Source organism: Ctenopharyngodon idella, chromosome 1 (genome assembly GCF_019924925.1).
Source record: "Ctenopharyngodon idella isolate HZGC_01 chromosome 1, HZGC01, whole genome shotgun sequence".
NCBI lineage: Eukaryota > Metazoa > Chordata > Actinopteri > Cypriniformes > Xenocyprididae > Ctenopharyngodon > Ctenopharyngodon idella.
The window spans coordinates 14,330,001-14,353,473 of NC_067220.1; the positions used below are offsets into that span (position 1 = coordinate 14,330,001).

At 38.8% G+C, this 23,473-nt stretch overlaps 1 protein-coding gene across 5 annotated transcripts; it reads left to right on the forward strand.

Moving 5' to 3' along the window:
* Positions 1 to 22,880, forward strand: pcdh10a (protocadherin 10a). 5 transcript variants are annotated; one of them, XM_051902540.1, is made up of 6 exons: positions 1 to 2,971; positions 4,132 to 4,190; positions 5,549 to 5,655; positions 18,615 to 18,932; positions 21,874 to 21,923; positions 22,050 to 22,880. In XM_051902540.1, exons 1-5 carry the CDS (start codon positions 482 to 484, stop codon positions 21,891 to 21,893), a joined length of 2,994 nt encoding a protein of 997 aa, XP_051758500.1. In that variant the 5' UTR covers positions 1 to 481; the 3' UTR covers positions 21,894 to 21,923; positions 22,050 to 22,880. The 5 variants fall into 5 exon arrangements, with proteins under 5 accessions (XP_051758500.1, XP_051750312.1, XP_051742759.1 ...); XM_051910621.1 differs by having other exon boundaries at positions 2 to 2,971; positions 18,615 to 18,772; XM_051894352.1 differs by having other exon boundaries at positions 21,874 to 22,880.
* The last annotated feature ends 593 nt before the right edge of the window (positions 22,881 to 23,473 follow it).

The window sequence follows — 23,473 nt, forward strand, 5'->3', positions numbered from 1 at the left end:
CTTGCAGAACTCGAGAAGAGGGGACCTACGGATTTCTAAGCATCCCGCAGTTATTATGGACCATTAGACAACTATATGTAGAAAAGTGTTACTTGTCTGCATTAGGTCGCATTTTCAGGATTTTATTTTAAATTGATCGATCCACTTATTAAGCAAAAGAGTTTTGGTAAGGTTGTGCTGCTCAGTATTAAGGATCGGGCTATCTGTAGGTTCTGCAATGTCTTTCTGTGACGCACGGACTACTAAATTCTGCTCTCCTTGAGACAGCTTTATATCAAATGGCTATAGATCTTGCGCATATGGCGACATGGTTTCAGGCTGACACTGTACAACAAAGGAGCTTTCTTGTTCGTTTGGGAAATTGCACAGTGCATATGTTTTCTTAGACCAAAGCGATGGGTAATTCCTAAGCTGTGACTGGAGAAGAAACGGTGTCAAGACAGAGCGAGGGAATAAAGAGGAGTGCACTTGTTGTTTGGAGATGATTTTGATATTTCTCTTTTTCTCGATCTTGGATGGAGGGTTATCGCAGCTGCACTTCTCGGTACCGGAGGAGCAGGAGCGCGGGACGGTTGTGGGAAATATCGCCGAAGATCTGGGGCTGGACATCACCAAACTTTCCGCGCGCCGTTTCCAGACCGTGCCTAGCTCGCGCACGCCGTACCTGGAGGTCAACTTAGAAAACGGAGCGCTGGTGGTGAACGAGCGCATCGACCGAGAGGAGATATGTCGCCAGACCGTCCCGTGCCTCCTGCACCTCGAAGTATTTTTGGAGAACCCGCTCGAGCTGTTCCGCGTCGAGATCGAGGTCATGGATATTAACGACAATCCGCCGAGTTTCCCAGAGACGGACATCACCGTGGAGATCACCGAGAGCGCCACACCGGGCACCCGCTTCCCGGTGGAGAACGCCTTCGACCCTGACGTGGGGACTAATGCCTTGAACACATACGCCATCACCACCAACAACTACTTTTATTTGGACGTACAGACGCAGGGCGACGGCAACCGCTTTGCGGAGCTCGTGCTGGATAAACCCTTGGACCGAGAGCAGCAGGCGGTGCACAGGTACGTGCTTACCGCCGTGGACGGAGGGCAGCCGCAGAGGACCGGCACCGCACTTCTAGTGGTTAAAGTACTGGACTCAAACGATAACGCGCCCACGTTCGATCAATCCGTTTACTCTGTGAGCTTGCGCGAGAACTCTCCAGTTGGCACGCTCGTTATTCAGCTCAATGCCACCGATATGGACGAGGGCCAGAACGGAGAGATTGTTTACTCTCTAAGTAGTCACAATCCGCCGCGTATTCGGGATCTGTTTAACATCGACTCGCGCACCGGGAGGATTGAAGTGACCGGCGAGGTGGATTACGAGGAGAGCAGCACGCATCAGATCTACGTGCAGGCTAAAGACATGGGGCCGAACGCCGTGCCCGCGCACTGCAAAGTTCTGGTCAAACTCATCGACGTCAACGACAACACGCCAGAGATTAGTTTCAGCACGGTCACGGAGTCGGTAAGCGAGCAGGCTGCCCCGGGCACGGTGATCGCTCTGCTGAGCGTCACTGACCGGGACTCCGGCGAGAACGGACAGATGACCTGCGAGCTGCACGGCGAGGTTCCGTTTAAACTCAAGTCGTCTTTCAAAAACTATTACACGATCGTTACGGACGGTCCGCTGGATCGCGAGAAAGCGGAATCGTACACGCTCACGGTGGTCGCCAAAGACAAGGGGGTGCCCACTCTCTCCACAAGCAAGTCCATCAAAGTGCACGTCTCGGACGAGAACGACAATGCGCCTAGATTCATGCAGTCGGTTTACGACGTGTACGTGACAGAGAATAACGTCCCGGGCGCTTACATTTACGCGGTGAGCGCAGTGGATCCTGATGTTGGACAGAACGCCTATGTCACTTACTCCATATTGGAGTGCGAAATACAGGGTATGTCCATCTTAACCTACGTGTCAATCAACTCTGAGAACGGCTACTTGTACGCTCTGCGCTCTTTTGATTACGAGCAAATAAAAGAGTTCAGTTTCATGGTGCACGCCAAGGACTCCGGTGCGCCTGAGTTAACTGCCAACGCCACCGTTAATGTCATCATAGTGGACCAGAATGACAATGCCCCGTCTATAATCGCACCTTTGGGCAAAAACGGCACCGCGAGGGAACATTTGCCCCGCTCAGCCGAGCCGGGATACCTGGTGACCCGTATTGTTGCCACGGATGCTGACGATGGCGAGAACGCGCGCCTGTCGTACAGCATCCTCCGGGGAAATGAGCTCGGGATGTTCCGGATGGACTGGAGAACCGGCGAGCTACGTACCGCGCGCCGGGTATCCAGCAAACGGGATCCGCCGCACCCGTACGACCTGTTGATAGAGGTGCGCGACCACGGCCAGCCGCCGCTCTCGTCCTCCGCGAGTATCAACGTCGTGCTCGTGGACAGCGTAGTGGAGGGCCGGAGCGGCGACCGGGGGTCGGTGAAGTCCAAAGAGGGCTCTCTGGACCTCACTCTCATCCTCATCATCGCTCTCGGCTCCGTGTCCTTCATCTTCCTCCTCGCTATGATCGTGCTGGCAGTGCGCTGTCAGAAGGACAAGAAACTGAACATATACACGTGCATGGCCGGAGACTCGTGCTGTCAGTGCTGCAGTCGCCAAGCGCGCGGGCGCAAGAAGAAGCTCAGTAAATCGGACATCATGCTCGTGCAGAGCACTAATGTGGCCAGTACCGCACAGGTGCCGGTGGAAGAGTCGGGCAGCTTCGGCTCGCACCACCAGAACCAGAACTACTGCTACCAGGTGTGCCTGACACCGGAGTCTGCCAAAACCGACCTGATGTTTCTCAAACCGTGCAGCCCGTCCCGGAGCACAGACACAGAGCACAACCCGTGCGGGGCAATCGTTACCGGATACGCGGATCAGCAACCAGATATCATCTCTAACGGAAGCATTTTATCGAGCGAGGTGAAAACACATTTTTATTACCTATTTGGGCAACACTTTATCTGAATTCAGTATGATATGCTTATATACATCAATAGCATCTCATAACAATTTTAACATATATCATTAACATGTTCAAAATGTTGAGAAACTTTAAAATATGCATACAATATGTGTCTGTGTGTTTGTATGCATGTATATATTAAGTGTTGCCATTTTTTTTCTATAACAAACTATCAAATTTCACACTGTAAAAAAAATAAATAAATAAATAAAAATAAAAATAATAATACATTTAATTGATTTAAGTAAAATCAAAGTGGTGCCAAAGTTACAATATTCACTGATAAGTTCATTTCTCTTTTTCAACCACTTCAGTTTTAATTACTGATAAAGAAAACTAAGACTCTAAAAACTCATTGAGTCAAAATGATAGAAATTCATAGAAATGATAGTCCAGTGGATGGACACAGTGCACTGAAATATCTCTCTCTATATGTATGCAGCATAAAAGTCTATTCAGTCGTGATCTTTCAGCTTCATGTGTTTGTAATGTCAGACAGTAATCATCTGCTTGCTTATGACTCACATAGTGCTTTTGAAGGTAGCTCGGAGCTGTAGTGCTTTTTTCAGATCCTTTAATTACACTACAGCACTTTAGGGTCAGTTACATACAAGGATGTAACCACATATTCAATACTGGAGGGAATCCATATGTAAACATTTCAGAAAAGATAAATGAAAATACTATATTGATTGACCAATAATTGGAATATATGGGGAAAGTGAATATTGAGGGTGGTTATAACCAGCTATAACATTTCTACTCTTATTGTAACATCTTTGCTTTTTGCCTCTGAGACAAGCCATTTTATCTTAAGTGTTCCTCCGCCATCCAACGAGGTATATTTTACTACCCCCTGGCATTCTCTGAAAGGGTGTAGCCCTCTGGAGTCAAGACTGAGGGAGGGAGGGGGGAGTGTATTGGACAAGGGTTTAAGTATGCTAAGCACACAGTCGCTGGGTATCAGTGGAACAAAGGCGGTTCTATGGTTGAGGTGCTCTAGTGCATGGACAGAGCAGAACAGAGGCCTGACCAGTGTTTTAATGACAAATGGAGAATGTCATACTTAGAATGTCATACTTAATTATTATTATTATTATTATTTTATGCCTTTTAGACCAAGCACCAGAGAACTGAGCTCAGCTACCTGGTGGATAGACCCCGTCGTGTTAACAGGTGAGATGACTGCTTAAATTTACTGTACACACACACACACACACACACACACACACACACACACACACACACACACACACAGGTTTGTTTTGCTATCAAAGTGAGGACATTCCATAGGCATAATGGTTTTTATACTGTACAAACTGTACATTCTATCCCCCTACACTGCCCCTACCCCTAAACCTACCCATCACAGAAAACATTGTTTAGTATGTTTTTTAAAGCTATTTTAAATATGAGGACTCATGAAATGTCCTCATATTTCATGTTTACGTCGTAATACCAGTGTAATACCCATGTCATTATACAAATTTGTGACCTCATAAATCACAAAAATGCGCACTCACACACACACACACACACACACACACACACACACACACACACACACACACACACACATACACATATGTACGTCTGGTTCACTATCCTTGTAGAGACTCTCCATAGACTTAACGGTTTGTATACTGTACAAACTGTATATTCTATCCCCTAAACCTAACCCTACCCCTAAACCTACCCATCACAGAAAACATTCAACATTTTTACATTTTCAAAAAAACATCATTTAGTATGTTTATTAATCCATTTCCCACATGGGGACTGAAATTAGTTATCACAACTTAAAATTTAACATTAGAATAACTAATAATATGTTCTTTCAACTTAAAACAGTTAGTGTTCATGTTGCCTTAAAATTTTAAGTTTAATCAACTTGGATATTTGAGTTATCTCACCCAAAAAACTACTAAATTTTAAGTTGTAATAACTAATTTCAACAGTCATTTTTTAATGTTTTTTTTAAAGACATTTGGTTTACGAGGACACAGGAAGTGTTTATGTGTTCATGTTTATGTTGTAATACTCGTGTCCTAATAATACCTAACCCATACCCTAACTCTGAAACCCTAACAGAAATCTTTCTGCATTTTTATAATTTTCAAAAAAACTATATATATATATATATATATATTTTTTTTTATTATTTTATTTTACAAATGAGGATGTCCCCAAAAGGAGGTTTTGTCAAATTTAGCTAACTTCTGGGTACTAATTTGTCCCAAAAATATGGTTAAATAAGTACAGACACACTGATATAAAGAAAGAGCAGTATAAATGATGTGACCCCTAGCCACAATCCCAAAAACTGATTCAATGTCGCATGTGTCATCGTAATGTTTCAAACTACACAGCACAAATCTGATTCAGAATTTGATATAGAATTTAACCAGCAGTCTAAAATGTAAAACTGTGCCAAAAGTTTTAAATAAAAAACACAATCAATACTTCTAATGGAAAAAGGCAGTACAAAGCTCCAATTACCAAATGACTACTAAACAAGGAAAATTCCCTTATAGTTCAGCGTTTCAAGAGGCAGATATCGTCAGTTCTAAAGACAGCGGACATGGAGACAGTGAGCAGGGAGACAGCGACCATGACGCCACCAACCGGGGCCACACAGCAGGTGAGTTGATTACGAGTTTCTCACCTACTGTCGACCTCACGGTAGATCTGAAAGAAGCGTAGACGGGTGAAAGGCCCCTGGGGAATGAATGCTGAGGAGAAACATAGGCAGCGATAGACATTTGGAAATTGTTCTCATTTTGGCTTTGAAAGCAACGCGACAAGCCTTTAACCGTTTCCAACAGTGGATCAATATAGGGACTGCGTGAAAATTATACATCTGTCAACAGAGCTAAACGGATTTCAGTCAATGCCGCCTGACTTGTCTGATGGACAGGCTTTCTGAAGCATGTAATGAGTATTTGAAAGCTTCCACGGTAACAAACCCAAACAGCTACCCCCCCCCAAACACAATTATTTTCCCATTCATATCAAATGTCATAAGCGTTTGAGTCAAGCACTGCAAAATGGCAATAGTTCGTTGGAGATGAATTTGATTTTATTTTGTTTATTCTTTCTTTATATTCAATTTGATGAGCTTTTTGACTTTCATGTTCTATGTTTCATTTCTGCTGGTTTATTGATCAAGGTGGAGCCTTACGGCTTCGACTGGATAAGGCTTTGACCTTTCTCTCCAAAGAATCATGACATTCAGCCTTCGGTTTGGCAAACAGTTAGATGACGGGTTGCCAGATATTACATATGCGCTGCACACAATGGAATACAAATTTTTGAAACGAGCATGGTTTCGCATTTTAGGTAACTACAGTATGAAGGAAGTTTACTGTAGAAAGGCCTTTGGTATGATCCTTTCTGGGGGGAAAAAATCACAGAAGGAGGAAGGACAAGAGACAGAGGAATTGAGATTTTTTTTTTTGAAAACTTATTAGAGCATCAAATAGGTAAAATGAGAAGATGTGTGTGTCCTTTCCTTCCCTTCTCTCCTCTGGGTGTGTGTTGGCAAGCTCGCAGTTTCTGCACTCCCATTTCAGTGCCTGTCTCCACATAGCCAATTATCACAGCAAGGTTAAGATGAAGGCCTGGGACACGGACAGGGGTAGCACCACTGCATTAACAACCACTTACACACACACACACACACACACACACACACACACACACACACACACACACGTGCTATCTCCTTCACACATCCCTACCTCGCCTCCTTTTGTTCTTACAGCGTCAATTTGGAGATATCAGTCTAAATTAAGAAAAGCCCTGCCAAAAGATAGAAGGGAAAGAGAAAGAAGCATTTTAACCCTCATTTCCTGTAGAAAATTGACTCTAATGCTCTTATATTTAGGGTCCCAGTGATCTCAATAATGTAAATTTGAAAATAATAGGTAACACTTTACAATAAAGTTCCATTTGTTAACTATATTAGCTAACATGAACTAACAATGAAAAATACGTCTAATGCATTTATTAATGTCAAAATTTAGCAATATATCAAATTTATGTTTAATACAAAACATATTAGCATCAAAAGTTGTATCTGTTAATATTTAATGGATTTGAGCTAACATGAACTAACAGTTTTTTGTTTTTTTTTAATTATTAAACAAAGATTAATAAATATTGTAAGAAATGTATTGCGTTACCAAATAATAATAGTAATTTCCAAAAATCTTCTTTTCAAATTCTTTAATGTACTATTGATCTCATTAAAAACTTAAAGCAGACATTACACTCTTAAAAATAAAGGTTATTTATTGTAATCTATGGATCCATGGAACCTTTCCATTGCTTAAAAAGGTTATTTAAAGAGGAAAAAGGTTCTTTAGATTATTAAAATATTCCTCACACAAAGAGAAATGGTTCTTTTAATTGTTCACTGAAAGGTTCTTTGGGAACCCAGAATAGTTATTCTTTGGTATCACTGTGAAAATCATCTTTGGAACATTTATTTTTAAGAGTCACTCTAAAAGATAACTTTAAAAAATGAAACAAATTTACACAGTAAAATACTGTTTTCCATTAAAACAGTAATATAGCATAAAAACAATACATTCTGGGTGATATTTGTCGTTTCTGAGAAAGTACGTTATACGAAAATGAAAAAAATATTACCCAGAATGCATTGTTTTACGGTATATAACTTTCAATGGAAAATGGTATTTTTCTGTGTAAATTTGTTTCGTTTTTTTACAGCTATTTTTTAGTGTGTGTATATCGTCTGCCTGGGTGCTATCCTTCTGTTTCACCACACACTATGCATGTGACTGGTATCCATTTTAGTAACATTGTTTCTGTTTGTTGTTCATTCGATCTCTTCAAAACACATGAAAAATAGAATAAAAGCTGGGGAGGATGTTTGAAGCACATTAAAATGGTTGAAATTTTCTTTATAATCAATTCTTATGAGATAAGAAAAGCCTGGTACTTTAAAGTATATCTTTTAAGTTATTAAAAGAGCCTTGGGGTCTCTCAAACGAGCATGAGTGTCAAGCTGGAAGAGCTGGGGTCAGAGAACGGCCCTTTTACATGATTTAGACTGTTACATCTGCATTTGTTTGCAAAGAGACAGAGGCGTGACAAATTGCACAATTAGATTAACATGAGTGAGAGATAGATTGATGATTATCTATAAATGAGGGATGTGTGGTGATGACGTTAATCAAATCACTCCTGTCGCTGCAATTTAATGCTATCAGATCCCAATCAGAGCAACTCCATTTGCTCTGCACACACACAGAAACACACACACACAGTTTGTAGGTGTAGTAAAAGTCAATGCTGGGGAAATAACTTTACCAAGCTTCGAGCTATTCATAATTTAAAGTAGTTCAACTACAGTCAAGCTACCATCTTGAAAAAGTAGTAAGCTTTGCTACAAGCTACTACAAAATGTAGCTAAATAAACTGAGGCTATTTCAGGGAGCAATATCTTTTTAAACATATCAAATAATGTAATTTATTTAGCAATTTATTCAATAAAGATCTCAATTTAAAGTAAGACACATTATGAATTTATGCATTTACCATGTTTTGCTATGAAAAAAAAAAAAATACCATGCAACAACTCAAATGAATCAGTGATATTTTTAAAATGATTCATATACTTGAACCATCCGAACAGCTGTTTATTGTTTGGATTATTGCCTCAGAACGCTCAGTATGAAGTTCTGTGTTCAATACAATGTGACAAAAAGCAGTGATGCAGTGTTTTGTCACACCACTTATTAGAAAAAGCTTGTTACAGATACACACATTACTGAAAAATTCATTTAAGTTAGTAACATTGCTAATTAATCATTCCCCAAGACAGTAGTGACTATATAGGTAAATTCATATGGTGGCTAGTTTATTTTTTTTGTGAAAGCCCACCCAGATGTTCAGCAAATCATCATTACTTCCACTCTTGTTCTTCAAAACAAATTTAACATAGTTTCCTCCCAACCCTAGCAAAAATGCTTGTCGTCAGCATGTGAGCTCAGGTCTTTGGTCAGCCCGACGACAGGTGTTCTGAAGGGAAATTCTGCTCATCAGGGCTTTGGCAGTGTTTTTCCTTTTCATTCTGTTGCTTTTGCACACCATTGATAAAAGATGTGATGAGGTCTCCAGAAGAGAAAATGCAAGAGAAGCGGAAAAGAGACGAAAATAACGCACACAGTGGGATGCAGAGCGCTTCCTGATAGAGAAAAGCTTAGTTAGTCAGTGTGTTTGTACTCAACGCAGCATCCCTTTTTCTCTCGGTGTCTGCAACCCCAGAGTCCAGCAGATCATTAATGTTTTCAATAAAGCTCCCAGACGCACTGAGGATATCTAATGTCTAATCGAATACAGGTATGCAATTATAGGATTTCACAAGCAATTATGTAGATATTTTTATTAATTTATATATTTATCGGCCATGAAGTGCAGGTGTTAATCTATAGCATACAACATTTTACACTATATTGTCACTGTGAGGATGTATTGTATTGCAGAACAATGGAATAAACTGTGAAAATGCAGTTTGCTGAACCATATCGCTTTTAGGTTTTAAACACAATTATTCTGACAGCTCAAATTTCTCTTGACGGCTAAAAAATCATAAAATCCTTGAGGTCTACTTCTTTCAATGCATAATAGATGCCACATTGTCATGTTCTTTTTATCCAAAGAGCACTAATGCTGAACTATCAGCTCAAATTTCTGCATTTAACTCAGATTGAACCATTTAATGACTGCATTCAAACTTTGTTTTCTAGATAATTTCAACCTTAATCCTCATTCGAATAGGACTTGTTTTCCCTGAGGATGGTAATTTTGTGTTTCACAGACATACTTTGTGACTTTAATCCCATCCAAATTGAAAATGTCTGTTTTTCTTCCACAACCATTTCTGTTTTTAAGTGAACTTATGGTCCTCTGAGAAATCTAATCCTGTTTGTATAGGAACATCTGTGATTGCAGTATATTACTTCTTCACAAAGTTTCTTTTCATTTTTTTTTTTTTTTTTTCATTTTGAGCCTGTAACACCATAGCTAAATTTCTCCGTAAATTACGCATTTTAATACTGATATTTAATTCTATCATATGTATGCTAATTTTAATGGGCTGTAAATGGGAGTTAAAACTACAGAGATCCCAATCCTGCCCAAATCAATACATGAAATCACAGATGTTCTGTGTGAATAATTGTAACACTATTTAAAACTTAAAAATCACATCTAATTTGTTGCTTCAATGTGCCAACATTTGCATATGCTCTATCACCCGCAGTCGCCACCAAATTTGGGTCCTGTTCTGCTGACAAGGATCTGATGGTTAAAGTATACATTACAGGATACTATTCTACCACTAAATCACATGCTAAAATCATATTCGTTAAATTCATAAAACATTGACAATATTACTGAGTCTGGTTCCTCCCAAGTTTTTTCCTCCTCCATTTCTGTCACCTTATGGAGTTTATGTTCCTTGCCACTGAAGCCTTTGGTTTGCTTAGTTGGGGTTTAAAAGACTTAACTCTTTCCCCAACATTGATGGAATTTTCAGTCATTTATGACAAAAGCTTTCCCACCATTGACAGAACTTTTGGCAAATTCATGTTTTCACTGTTATATGGTAGGGGGCGCTATTAAGCATCTTCTGAAAGAGTACAGAATCTCCGGATCAAAACAAAGATGAAGAAGAAGCAGAAACAAGCAATAGAAGCATTGCTTATGTACATGTAAAATAACACAATCATCAAACATTAAAAAGAATATAAATCAAAATGTTACCGAATGAAATGTTGAACCCAGGAAGAGGTATAGGACTGTGAAGCTTTGGGGTTTTTTAATGGACTCAAGCTACTCCATCTATGTTTTGATCATCATTCTGAATCTGACCTGGATGTAGTCTTTGACAAAAACGCGATTTTCTCAGCTTTTTGTTTAAAATGTTGCTTTTTGCACAAATGTTGCACAAAAAGTATTCTCGTCGCTTCATAAAATTAAGGTTGAACCACTATATTTCTGCGCCTTGAAAGTGGTAATTGCGTTGCTGTCTATGGGGGATCAGAAAGTTCTTGGATTTCATCAAAAATATCTTAAAGGATTAGTTCACTTCAGAATAAAAATTTCCCGATAATTTATTCACCCCCATCTCATCCAAGATGTTTATGTCTTTCTTTCTTCAGTCAAAAAGAAATGAAGGTTTTTGAGGAAAACATTCCAGGATTTTCCTCCATATATAGTGGACTTCACTGGGGTACAGCAGGTTGAAGGTCCAAATTGCAGTTTCAGTGCAGCTTCAAAGGGCTCTACATGATCCCAGACGAGGAATAATGGTGCTATCAGGTGAAACAATCAGTCATTTTCTAAAAAAAAAAAAAAAAAAAAAAAAATTATATACTTTTTAACCACAAATGCTCATCTTGCACTAGCTCTGCGATGTGCCACGCATTACATAAATCACGTTGGAAAGGTCATGCGGAAGGTAGGCGGAAGTAACGGCGAAAGCAAGTGTTTACAAAGCGACCTTTAAAAAAAAAAAAGGTAAAACAACGATTTCGGACGATTTTGAAGGTGGAGTACTTCCACCTACGTCACGTGTGGCCTTTCCAACGACAAAGACATAAACATCATGGATGGCATGGGAGTTAGTAAATTATCGGGAAATTTTAATTCTGAAGTGAACTAATCCTTTAATTTGTGTTCCGAAGATGAACGAAGGGTTTACAGGTTTGGAACGAAATGTGGGTGAGTAATTAATGACAGAATTTTCAGTTTTGGGTGAACTAACCCTTTAATTGAGCTGGATGAAACTATGAACTAATTTCATAATTAATGAACTTTACGCAGTTATTGAACTGAACTGAATCAACACTGAGCTGACTTGAGCTGAATAATGACACTAACTGTTTTCTGTAGAGCTTTGAATTGGTCTCATATTTAATGAAGTTTGCATCATTTGAAAAATCTGCATTTTATCAAGCGCTATTGAAATAAAGGTGACTTGACTATTGCTTTTCTGCCTTGAAAGCACTAGTATTGTATTCAGGATATGCCAGTCTAGTAGTTTTCTGTGTTATTCAAATGTTGTTTTCACATAAAAAAGCAGACCTCAGTCATATGAGACGGTATCAGGTCCTACATGTTCTACACGAGTCTCTGCATGTGACTGTGATATCGATGTGAAAGTCATGCTGTGAGCTTCTGTCTGCTCGCTCGGTTGGGGCTATTTAGAGACCACTGTTCTAATTACATTGAGTTTGATTGTATGCAGTCAGGTTTATCTGTGTACTTAATATTGATGATGTCACAATGGCCTTGGATCCCTGCTTTAACAAGATTTACGCCTCTGTGTACACCCGCATATCTCTGTCCATATATATCACCCTGATATAATGGTGAAATAACAAAGTGGACAGCTTGTGGAATTGATCTATAGATTTCACAACACATCTGAGCAGAGATGTGAGCTGAGTGTGGATTCAGATGTTGAGTCTGTAAGATTAGAAGCACTGAGTAGCACGTAGGAAAGAAGAATCACATAAGAAATCTCTTTAACTTTGCTTATCCTTGACAGCAATGATACATAGAGCAAACGGAGACTTTTGCTTAAGCTTCTCAGATCTTTCCTTAGAAAAAAAGGCTAGAAATCTCACTTGTCTCCTCTAGAGTTTCAGAAGAGATCTCAGCAATGTCAAAAACTGCTTAGACACCAAAGTCTGCATTCAAACACCAAAGATTTCAAGATGAACCAAAGTATCTTAATTTTATAGCTCTATTCTTACTTATTTAGGAGATCTGAGACAGAACTGATAAATGATTTGATACTTTATATATTCTTTGCTGTAACATGAGCTTTATAAGAGCAAACTATGAGTAATAAAAGCAGGTAGAGGTGTATCACGTCTTGCTCTAAGTGTATGTTTATGCCTAGAGACTAACTTGATACGCACAATCCAGCAGTAATTATCTTGGGTATCTTGAGTTTTCTGTGCCGTCCAGTAAATGAAAGAGGCGTTACAAACAAGCTGATTTCTCTGTGCCCAACATAACCAGACACTTTGATCACTAAATAATGTTTCATCATCTATCGAAGTCTCCTATAGCGATTCTAATAAGCACAGAATTCTGGGTCAGTGCATTTTAATCTACATCCTTATATATCTGCAGGTCCCACACTAATAACATGTTTCCTGGTCACTTATGCAAATCATTACAACAGCTCACTAATAAAACATCATTCCCCTGTGTGTTCATTTAAGCATCAATACACACACATTCTTATAGTATGGCCAGGTTTATCAGTAGCACAGATTTGTCCTTTGATCTCACTCAGAAAAGCTTCTGTCACAAGGAATTAGAGATTAGAGATTGGCCTGACATGCATCCACCCCCTCCCTATCCTTCTCTGTGGGCCTTTGTCTTTACCTTTGTCTCAAATTTCCAATATACAGACTCTTTCATCCTCTCCTCTTTTTCTTTTACGTCATATGTTCTCTTTCTTTTTTTTTTACCATTGCTCTCCTTACTTGTTCAAATCTGACCTTGGTGTATCAACAGTGCTGTATCTTCTCCCTTTCTTTCACTCTTATATGGGTCATTTTGTTATGGAACTTTGTAACTTTTACAAAATGAATAAACTGCTGCATTTTAAGAAAGAATTTCTTTAGGCATATAGAAGACATGCAGTATTCACTCCGGTCAGGCTCAGAAACTTTTATTATAACTTATTAATTACACACCAGGACCTGAAAGTCAGCCATTGCTCAGTGAGGGACTGAGAGTTAGCTTACACACTCATTCATGCTACTTTTGATATATTCTTTTAAAAAATAATCTTTTAAAATGATTTATAACAATGATTTCAGTAATTTTATCAAACAGGAAAGAATATTATAAATTGATTCCATAAAACATCACAGAATTCATCAAATTCATTGCTAATACTTACTGATGTTTGTGCTACTGCTTTCCTACCAAAATTTTGTCATTTTCTGGAAGATAGCATCATTAAGGACCTGGCTTTTTGTAATGGACTCTGCACAATCGCTTCCACATTGGTCACCACAACTTTTGGTGCAGCGAGGTGTATGGAAATTGTGAGAATATTAAGCACAAAATTAAATCTTGAGGAAGTATCACATGACAGGACGAAGCAATATTGATGCAAGACACTTTTACACTAAGGTATTTAAAGCTTCTGGATCTTATGACCAAAATGTTATGTTTACTATAGTTAATAATATATAGAATATACACTGTAAAACCTGATAAGTTCAGAATACTCAGTTTTTGTAGACACCGATTACCTCAAAATATTTAAGTAAAGCAACTCAATTTTTTTAAGTAAACAATTATAAATAACAAGTTAAAAAAGGTTAATTGACGACGTGACGTGGATGACGTCACATTATGTCCCTCGGTAAACTTAAAAATAATAATTTAAGTATAAGGGTTTACTCAAAAATGTTGAGTTACACAAAAATAAAAATTAACTCCTCGTTTAGAAAATGTAACTGTTTTAAGTTGCATCAATGATTTAACAGACTTTAATTGCAGTGTACTCAGTCTTTATAAGTTAGTAGTACTGTTCGGGTTTATTGTAATATAATTTGTTGTGCTCGACACTTATTAGAAATATGACAGAAATTGTTTGCTAGTACCACAGTTTGCAATGGCAAAATACTATGAAGCTCATGCAGCACTGAAATTTTAGCAGAAAAATGTTAGTAGGCATAGAGTCCAAAAGGATGGAAAGTGGTATTGTGAACAGAGGCAAAAATTATAAAATAATTCACATAATTCACTACCATTAGACGTTAGTGCAGAGCACCTAGTAACATACATAATGCCTTATTTAATTGTGATAAAAGAACTAATAAGATTTCTATCTTAAATAAAAAATTAGGAGTTTAATAATATATTAAGACAGGGCATGCAGGTGCTGCATAATAGATCATACAATACCATATTATGCTGCTCACCTTGACTATGATTTTACTGATGATGACATGCTCCTGTAATATTTGTTTTAGTATTATCAAGTAAGAAAATGTGCAGATGAACAGTAACATCATCACGGTGCTGATGTGGCAATCCAAACTTGAGGAGAGGTTGTAAGAACATAGACGTGTGTTGGACGTTTTGAGGCAGATAATGACTGCAAATAATTTAAAAAGCACCATGTTTCTGTCTGCACTGTGAAATTGCCTGTTACATGTTCATGAATAAAAAATAATACTCTTTAGCAGAAAATCGTGCAGTGCAGATTTACATGTGCATCTGTGATGGTTCACGCCAGGTTGAATGCGTCACTATAAACAAGGCTTAACCCTGATTCCTACTCTTACCTTTTCTCCTGGTTCAAACTTTCAAATCCCTAACCTTGATTCCAAGCTAGCACACATTTTACTATAGTGCTGATCCTAGTCTGTTGATTAGGACCCACAGGTAAGATACCTAACCATTAAGTACCCCAAAAATAAGTGGGAAATAACAAGTTGTTAATGACAATTTGGTGCCCTTATGAGTACCAAAGCTCAATTTATGAGGTGGCGATTTCGTATGAATTTGTACGATGTGAACTGTATGGAATTGTATGATTTTTAGAAAAATGTAAGCATGAAGGTCCACCCCAAAACATAACCATCAGTGGGGCATAAGCAGATCATACAAAGGAGTACGAATGAGATCACGAATTAGGCATCAATTCACCAAAACGTAAAATAGTAACAAATTGTCACAAGATTATGGGCCAGATTTACTAAACGATCCCATAAAAGTGGTGTTGGGAGTGGAAAGTTCTGCGCGTGATCATTTCCATAATGACCAAATTGACCAAGAGCAGCACAAATTAGTGCCTGGTTTAAGACAAGTTTTTTTGGCCGTTAAATAATGGCGCAAATACCAGTAAATTGACTAACGCAAACCTTAGTAAATCACCTTGCATTATTCATTTAAATACTCTCTTCCCATAAATTTTGAGTCTGAAAGGGAAACTCCCACAAAAGCATATGCAATAACGTCAGCCACAAAAATAACTGTCCACGCCTTTTCAGCGCTAATTTTGCACTGCGTGTCTTTAGTAAATCCTGACAGTAGATTTTTAACGCCAAAAGAGGGTTTGCGCTGGCGCAAACTGTTAGTAAATCTGGCACATAACCTCTAAGCCATGACTGTGATTTCTTTATTCATGTGGTCATCTTCTCCTTCCTAATTCTGAACTGGTTTTTACGCTTATTGAAACACTGAGCCTCATGTTGGGGTTGTATCCAGAGGCCTTTATTAGAGTTCAGTGTGACGCCACGCTGCTCTCTGCCCTTCTCTTTCATTTATTTCCCTTTCAAGCTCTCCTCTCGTTCTTTTTCTCTGAAACCGGCTAATTATCATGCTCTGTGTAGTCATTAGTCAGAAAGCAAGAGCGTGTATGTGTGAGTGTGTGTTTGGAGGACCGTTTCTCCCAGTGTTGTTAGTTTTGGTTGCGCTGCCTAGTGTTTGTACGAAGGACTTGAGAGACCGGCCGATGAGAGACACAGTGAAATTAACAGCCTGAAAAGAGCATGAAAACATCACAGCAGATTCGTTTAATATCGGTTGGTGGGAGGGATATGGAGAGGCAGAGATGGAGAAACAAAGGGCTGGAGAGTTCACTGCTTTGTGTATATAACTATCCTTCTTTCAGTGGGCTGCCTTCCAGTCAATTACCGTGCTTTGCTGAAGCCTGACAATGACGGCAGTTGATTATAAAAGGAGCAAAAAGCTCGCAATCTGTCTGGTTAAATAATCATCTTCATTCAAATATGAATAATTTCAGACTCCGCGCTCTGGATAATTCATAGTAATTTTGCCTTTGTGTTACTGTTGACATTGGATTGTTACAGACGAGACAGAAGAGCAGTGGATGAAGTGAAAGCAGAAGATCTCAGAGTGTGAAGAAATATGTATAGCTTCCACAAAACATATTTTTTTGTTAAATTGATCTCGGAACGTGAACCCAATTGGACATTGACACACACACATTGGGTTTCCATGTTTTATGGGGACTTTCCATAGACATACAGTAATGATATTTATACTGTACAAACTGTATATTCTGTCCCCCTAACCCTAGTCTCAGCTTCAGACGTCACGCCCACGGACTGCTGGCTGAATGTGTGATGCATATGGCACGCTTAACTGGAAACACTTCAGGAGTTTCGAAGTCGTCATCTGATTGGTTGAATTCTACAGGATTTCTGGGAGATGTGTGTGTCGCGTTCATTAACATTCCGTCTGGAAACAAAGATGCCGTGACGCAAAACCCCCTCATGGATGAAGAACGCTGTCGTGTTCTTGGCAACTGTGAAAATGAGCGATTATCAGGATCAACTAAAAGCTGAATTTTCAAAAGTATGTGAAGTATGTAAAGCTCGCGGCATAGACTTTTTAAAATATGTCCAAAAGTTTTACACACCGGTCTGTTATTGTAGGGACATCGACGTTACATTTTCACACCCCTAAACATGACGTGGAACAAAATGAACTGTGATTGGTTGCTTTACATGTCAGTCAGACAGCTTCTGGGTGGTCCTTGGCCAATGAAAGCTGCCATGGAGTCCAGACCTTCTGCTGTCTGAAGGCAAGAAACTTTTTTACATAAAAAAAACAAACATAATTTAGCATGATTTATAAGTCATTTTCCTCATGGGGACCAAAAAAAAAAAAAGAATCCCCACAATGTCAAAAAAAATTCTGGTATTACTATCTTTGTAGGGACATAACATAGGGTTTATCTTGTTCATGGTCTTTTTTGTTTTTATATCAAAGATAATCTGAAAAATTGTCTTTGACAAAAAACAACAGCAGATTTTTACCTTTTCTGAAGAAGATGTGAGTGATGCTTATGTAGCCCCTCTAGTTTGTACCTGCCCGCTCTGAACAGGGACACGAACCCGGGCCTGTCCGCATGGGAGGTGACGCTCTAACAAGGAGGCTAAAAACCGCAGTCTCTAGCGTCAGTCGCTAGAGCACCTCTTGAGTACAAGGGAGTGGGGTTTACACACAGCGCTTACTAGCCTATATATCTGTTACACTCACCCTCCGAAACCTCACTCCCATCCGGGTCACAGCACCAGTGTAGCCCCTCTAGTTCGTACCTGCTCGTTCCAAGCGAGACACAAACCTGGGCCTGTCCGCATGGGAGGTGACGCTCTAACAAGGAGGCTAAAGACCTGTCACTTTAAGATCTGACACACGGGTTCATTATACTGTTACACATGCGTTTTCTTTCTCAACTGTTTACAGTCACTTAAAACATAACTGACTGTGTTTACGTGAATACTCACTGAGACCGGCATTTTAACATTATTTTGTGTGTATTTGACTGTTTAAGTGCAATAAGGAGTGAAAAAGAACTCAATTCGAAGCGTTTTTATGTGCGCACACTTTAGTTGTGTGCACAAAATGATTGCGCAATATGTGCAATCCTACTCCGAAATTCGAGCTTTGTAACATTATAAAGTAACGTTAGTAACATTATTAACTGTATATTGTTTTACATTACGTTTGACTAGAATAAGTTAACATTTCCTCCCATCTTTCCTCTGTCTTCCACAGGAGCTGATCTTTTCTCCAACTGCACTGAAGAGTGCAAGGCTCTGGGTCACTCCGACCGTTGCTGGATGCCCTCCTTCATGCCTGGCGACAGTCGCCAGGGCGCTGATTACCGTAGCAACCTGCACGTCCCAGGAATGGACGCGGTGCCGGACACTGAGGTACAGGAGAGCGTGGTTCCGGGCGATGCGTGCAATCGGGCCGATGATAGATCATTCTCTACGTTCGGCAAAGACAAGTCACACCACGGCACGCTCACACGCCACGAGCTACACACACTCTTACCAAGCGCCCGAGCGCCTTACAAACCCAACTATCTGTGTGAGTACTCACTCAAAATGTACGATTTCTGAACTCCCCAGATCTGATCCACTGCCATCATCTCTTCCGAATCTAACCCATGGCTCTCTTTGTATAGAACTATTTATATTTCTAAAAAAAATAAAGAAAATATGTAATCCCATTTCTCAAAAACACCATTTCTTGACCTATTCTCTCACTTTCCAATTTGCTTTCCCCTTTCCTTCAAAAGCAAAATGACAAAAAAAACCCAAAAACAATAAATGTATAATATATGGACATATCAATAAAGGATTTTTTTGAGTGAAAGTGTGGAGTTGTGTTCAACATTTTGTCCTTCCCCTACCCTCTAAATTCTCCCACCCAAAGCATCTGAAGATACTGGTGAATACATCTTACAACAAATTTGGCTAATCAATGCTGAATTTGCAACTAATTTGTCATCCAAACCTACATAACACATACTTTTGTGCTGTGACTTTTCCTTAAGCTGAAATCTATCTTTATCATAATCATGTTAGACACATGGTATGTATAACATGCCTATATCTCACTACATGCTTCTGCATCTCTTATAATCATGATTTAGCACATTTCAGCACGTTTGTGTCATAATAAACAGAAATATACAGCATGCCATATGGAATGGCAGCGGTTATTTCCCAGCTTTCATCTACATCCTACAAAATCCTACATTATCTACCTGTGTCTTTCATCATGCACTGTTCTAATCACCATATGCCATAGCTCTACTGTAATCACACTCATAGCGCACTGCCTCCTCGCCTCTGATTATAGCATGCAAACTGTGGTAGCATAAACACTCACTGTCACTGAAACATCCAGCACTTTGTTACACCCGTTTTAATGCAGTATTGCTTCTACTGCACTAAAGCAAGGCCAAGTGTACACTGTGTGTTCTCCTGTGGGCGGAGACTAAGTGTGCATGTGCATGTTTGTGTCCTTCCAGACGTGGATATGGGTGAACGTGATTTCACCAAGTACAACATGTTCCTGGATCAACATCTTTGTTGATCCTGGAACAAGATTCCAATCAATTAATCAGATTTGAGGGACAAGTTCACAGTTTGTCAAGTTTAGGCTAACAACCAGGGTTAGGAGCTTCTACATCAGTGTTATCAGTATCATTTCCATCTGATTTTAGGGATAAGTTATGGGTAGGGTTGGGTTTAGGGGTAGGGATAGGGTTAGGACTAAATTTTCAGACAGGAATCAACAAAATATGTTGATGCAGGAATGTGTCTTACTGGCAAAATCACGGTGACCTGTGATTTCACAAAGTACAACATGTTCCTGGATCAACGTCCTTGCTGATCCTGGAACAAAATTTCAATCAACCAATCAGATTTGAGGGATAGGTTTATAGATAATGTCAAGTTTAGTCTTACAATAAGGGTTATTGGCTTTACACCATTCCTATTTACCTATCATTTCCCTCTGATTTTAGGGATAAGTTATTGGCAGGGTTAGGTGGAGAGGTAGGGATAGGGATAGGGTTAGGACTACATTTTTGAACAGGATTGTTGATCTAGGATCAACAAAATATGTTGATCCAGGAACATGTCTTACTTGGTAAAATCAGGGGTCACTGTGTTTTGCCAAGTAAGACATGGCATATATTATTCCAATACAAAATTCCAATCAACCAATCAGTTTTGAGGGATGGGATTACAGTTTATGTCAAGTTTAGTCTTACAACAAGGGTTAGCAGCTTCTACACCATTCTTATTCACCTATCATTTCCCTCTGATTTTAGGGATAAGTTATGGGTAGGGTTAGGTTTAGAGGTAGGGATATGGTTAGGACTATGTTTTTGGACAGGAATGTTGATTCAGGATCAACAAAATATGTTGGTGATCCATGATTTCACCATGTAGAACATACTCCTGGATCAACATCCTTGTTGATCCTGGAACAACATTCCAATCAACCAGTCAGATTTGAGGGATTGGATAGGTTTACAGTTTATGTCAAGTTTAGTCTTACAACAAGGGTTAGGGGCTTCTACACCATTCTTATTCACCTATCATGTCCCTCTGATTTTAGGGATAAGTTATAGGTAGGGTTAGGTTTAGGGATGTGATTAGGACTATGTTTTTGGACAGGAATATTGTTCCAGGATCAACAAAAGATGTTGATCCAGGAACACGTCTTACTTGGCAAAATCATGGCGACCGTGGATATGATGGACCTTATATCCACAAGCCCCGCCTCTGTCCTATTTGCATAACTGCATTTTTTTATACTTGGGAAATTTGGGCAACACTCTCACAAGAAAACGTCACAATACTGATGTTTATCAGTGCACCACCAAAATGTCGCTCTAGTAATGTTTTGCCGTGTTTCAGAAGGATCTGTAAAGCTTTGGTTATTTTTTTTATGTCAGATGTGGCTTTTCATGTGATTTGATTGTTTTTTAATATATAAAATTAAGATAATTCAAATTAAAAAATGTATTATAATAAATACATTTCAATCAAATTTTACATGCAAGTAAATTTGATTACAATTACATTTAAATTAAATTTAAGTGTTAAAGTTGCTGTAAATTATCATAATGTCACATTTTACATGCTATATAAAATGTGTTTTATTTGCTATATTTAATAACTTGATTTTATAGTATCTCAACTTTATTTTAAGTTTTTTTTTTAGGATTTTACATTTAATCCTGCTACAATACATGTCCCAGAAAACAAATTTAACATTCACACAAAGATCATTTATACAGTTCTAACTCAAACGCAAGATCTAAAGATAGATTTATGTAATTGTCTGAAATATGAAACACTTACAGAGCGATATTTTTGCAGTGCAAGAATAAACATAGCTACAGCAATACTTTTCCTTGTGAGATCAGACTCAATCTGGGAAAATAAATGTAAGGATTGGTAAGAACATGATTTTAACGTTCCATATGTTCTCTGCCTGTTCCCTATAGCACGCAAAAGGATTTCCTAGCACCTTCCGTGTGGACATTCCTGAAAAAGCGTGAGTTTGCACAGTAACGCAACCGGCCAAAAGCATCAAGGGTTTCTTTTTTAAATTTCCCTTCGTTTCTTCTTCTTCTTTTTTTTTTTTACTGAACTCAATCACGGCCTATCTGGTCGTTTCCAGCTCTGTTGGACATCTGAAACAGATTAAATCGGATGCGATCAGATGACGTAAGGACCCTGAGAATTCTCAGCAGGACTGAGAAACCTCGCCAAATCTCCTCTGAAAAGCTGGATGAGAAGAGGGAAGAACAGAGGGAGAGAGCTCAAAAAGCGGATTAGGAGTGATGGAGAGACAAAAGGAGAAAAATGGATGATCAATGGACACGGTTGTTTCCTCACTCTCTCCGCTCTGTGATCAATGTGTCTCTGTTTACAGTCCACTGTAAACTATATCAACTATCTGAGCCCTTTACCCGTTTCGACACACATGCACACACACATATACACACTGTACAAACGTACTGTACAAAGAGCAGCCCAAACTATGTGCATTATAAACTCAACTATCCGTTTTAGACTTGACTGTTTTCTATAGTCGTTTATTTTTTCTTCTTAATCAGTGTGGTCAAGTGTTCTTCTGAAGTTACTATCTTTAGAAAAAGCGTGGATGCAGGGGACAAAAAAATGGAAAAAGTATATATATATAAAAAAAAAAAAAAAAAATAGATGATTCTGTCCTCTCATTGGCCTACGGATACTTCATCTGACATTGTGGTTATCTTCATGTGTGCAAGTGTGTACTGTTCTCTTTTAAAGCTTCAAATAACTATAAATCTATATATATATATATAAACACATATATATATATAATATATAAATATACTTTTTTTCTGAACCTGTGTAGCCCATTGGATAGTTTCCTAAACACCATATTGCCATAAATCAATACAAAGTGCTGAAAAGACTTGCATTAAAATTGGGGCTTCAAATTGTGTGGCCTCTCTGTCTATAAGTGCAGAATTATTTTATGCTGTAGTCATTTGACATAATTCTCTCTCAAACACATACATAGCAGATTACATACAATATAGGTGAGACCGGGACTAGTTGTCAAATCTGTCTTAACTACAAAAAAACATACTGAACATTCACATGGTTATTGCAAAAATACACAATTCATGAAATATATAGGACACACACTGACCTTTTAATGACCTTTTTTGCTTTTGTATACAAATACAATATATGAAACAATTTCCCTCAATATAAATGTGACAACTAACTTGTTGAAGAAGAACAAACCATAGTTTTATTTTGTGTGTGTGTGATTAGACTTTGGACTCAAAACTTAGTCTTTTGTGACAACTCACACGGTCTCCTCTCTCTATATATAACACACATTAGCTCACAGGCTTCATAGTTTCATTCAAAGCAATTCAGAACATCTTTTACTTCTTGGCCTGAAATGATAAGCACGAGTATGAAAGACTTTGATTGCGGATGTTTATTCAGTCCTGCCACACTGACTGTGATTAGAGAGCTGTTTTGAACATTAAACTTCTCTGGCCTTTTCTCCAGTGTTCCTGATTGGCCATTAGAAAAGAG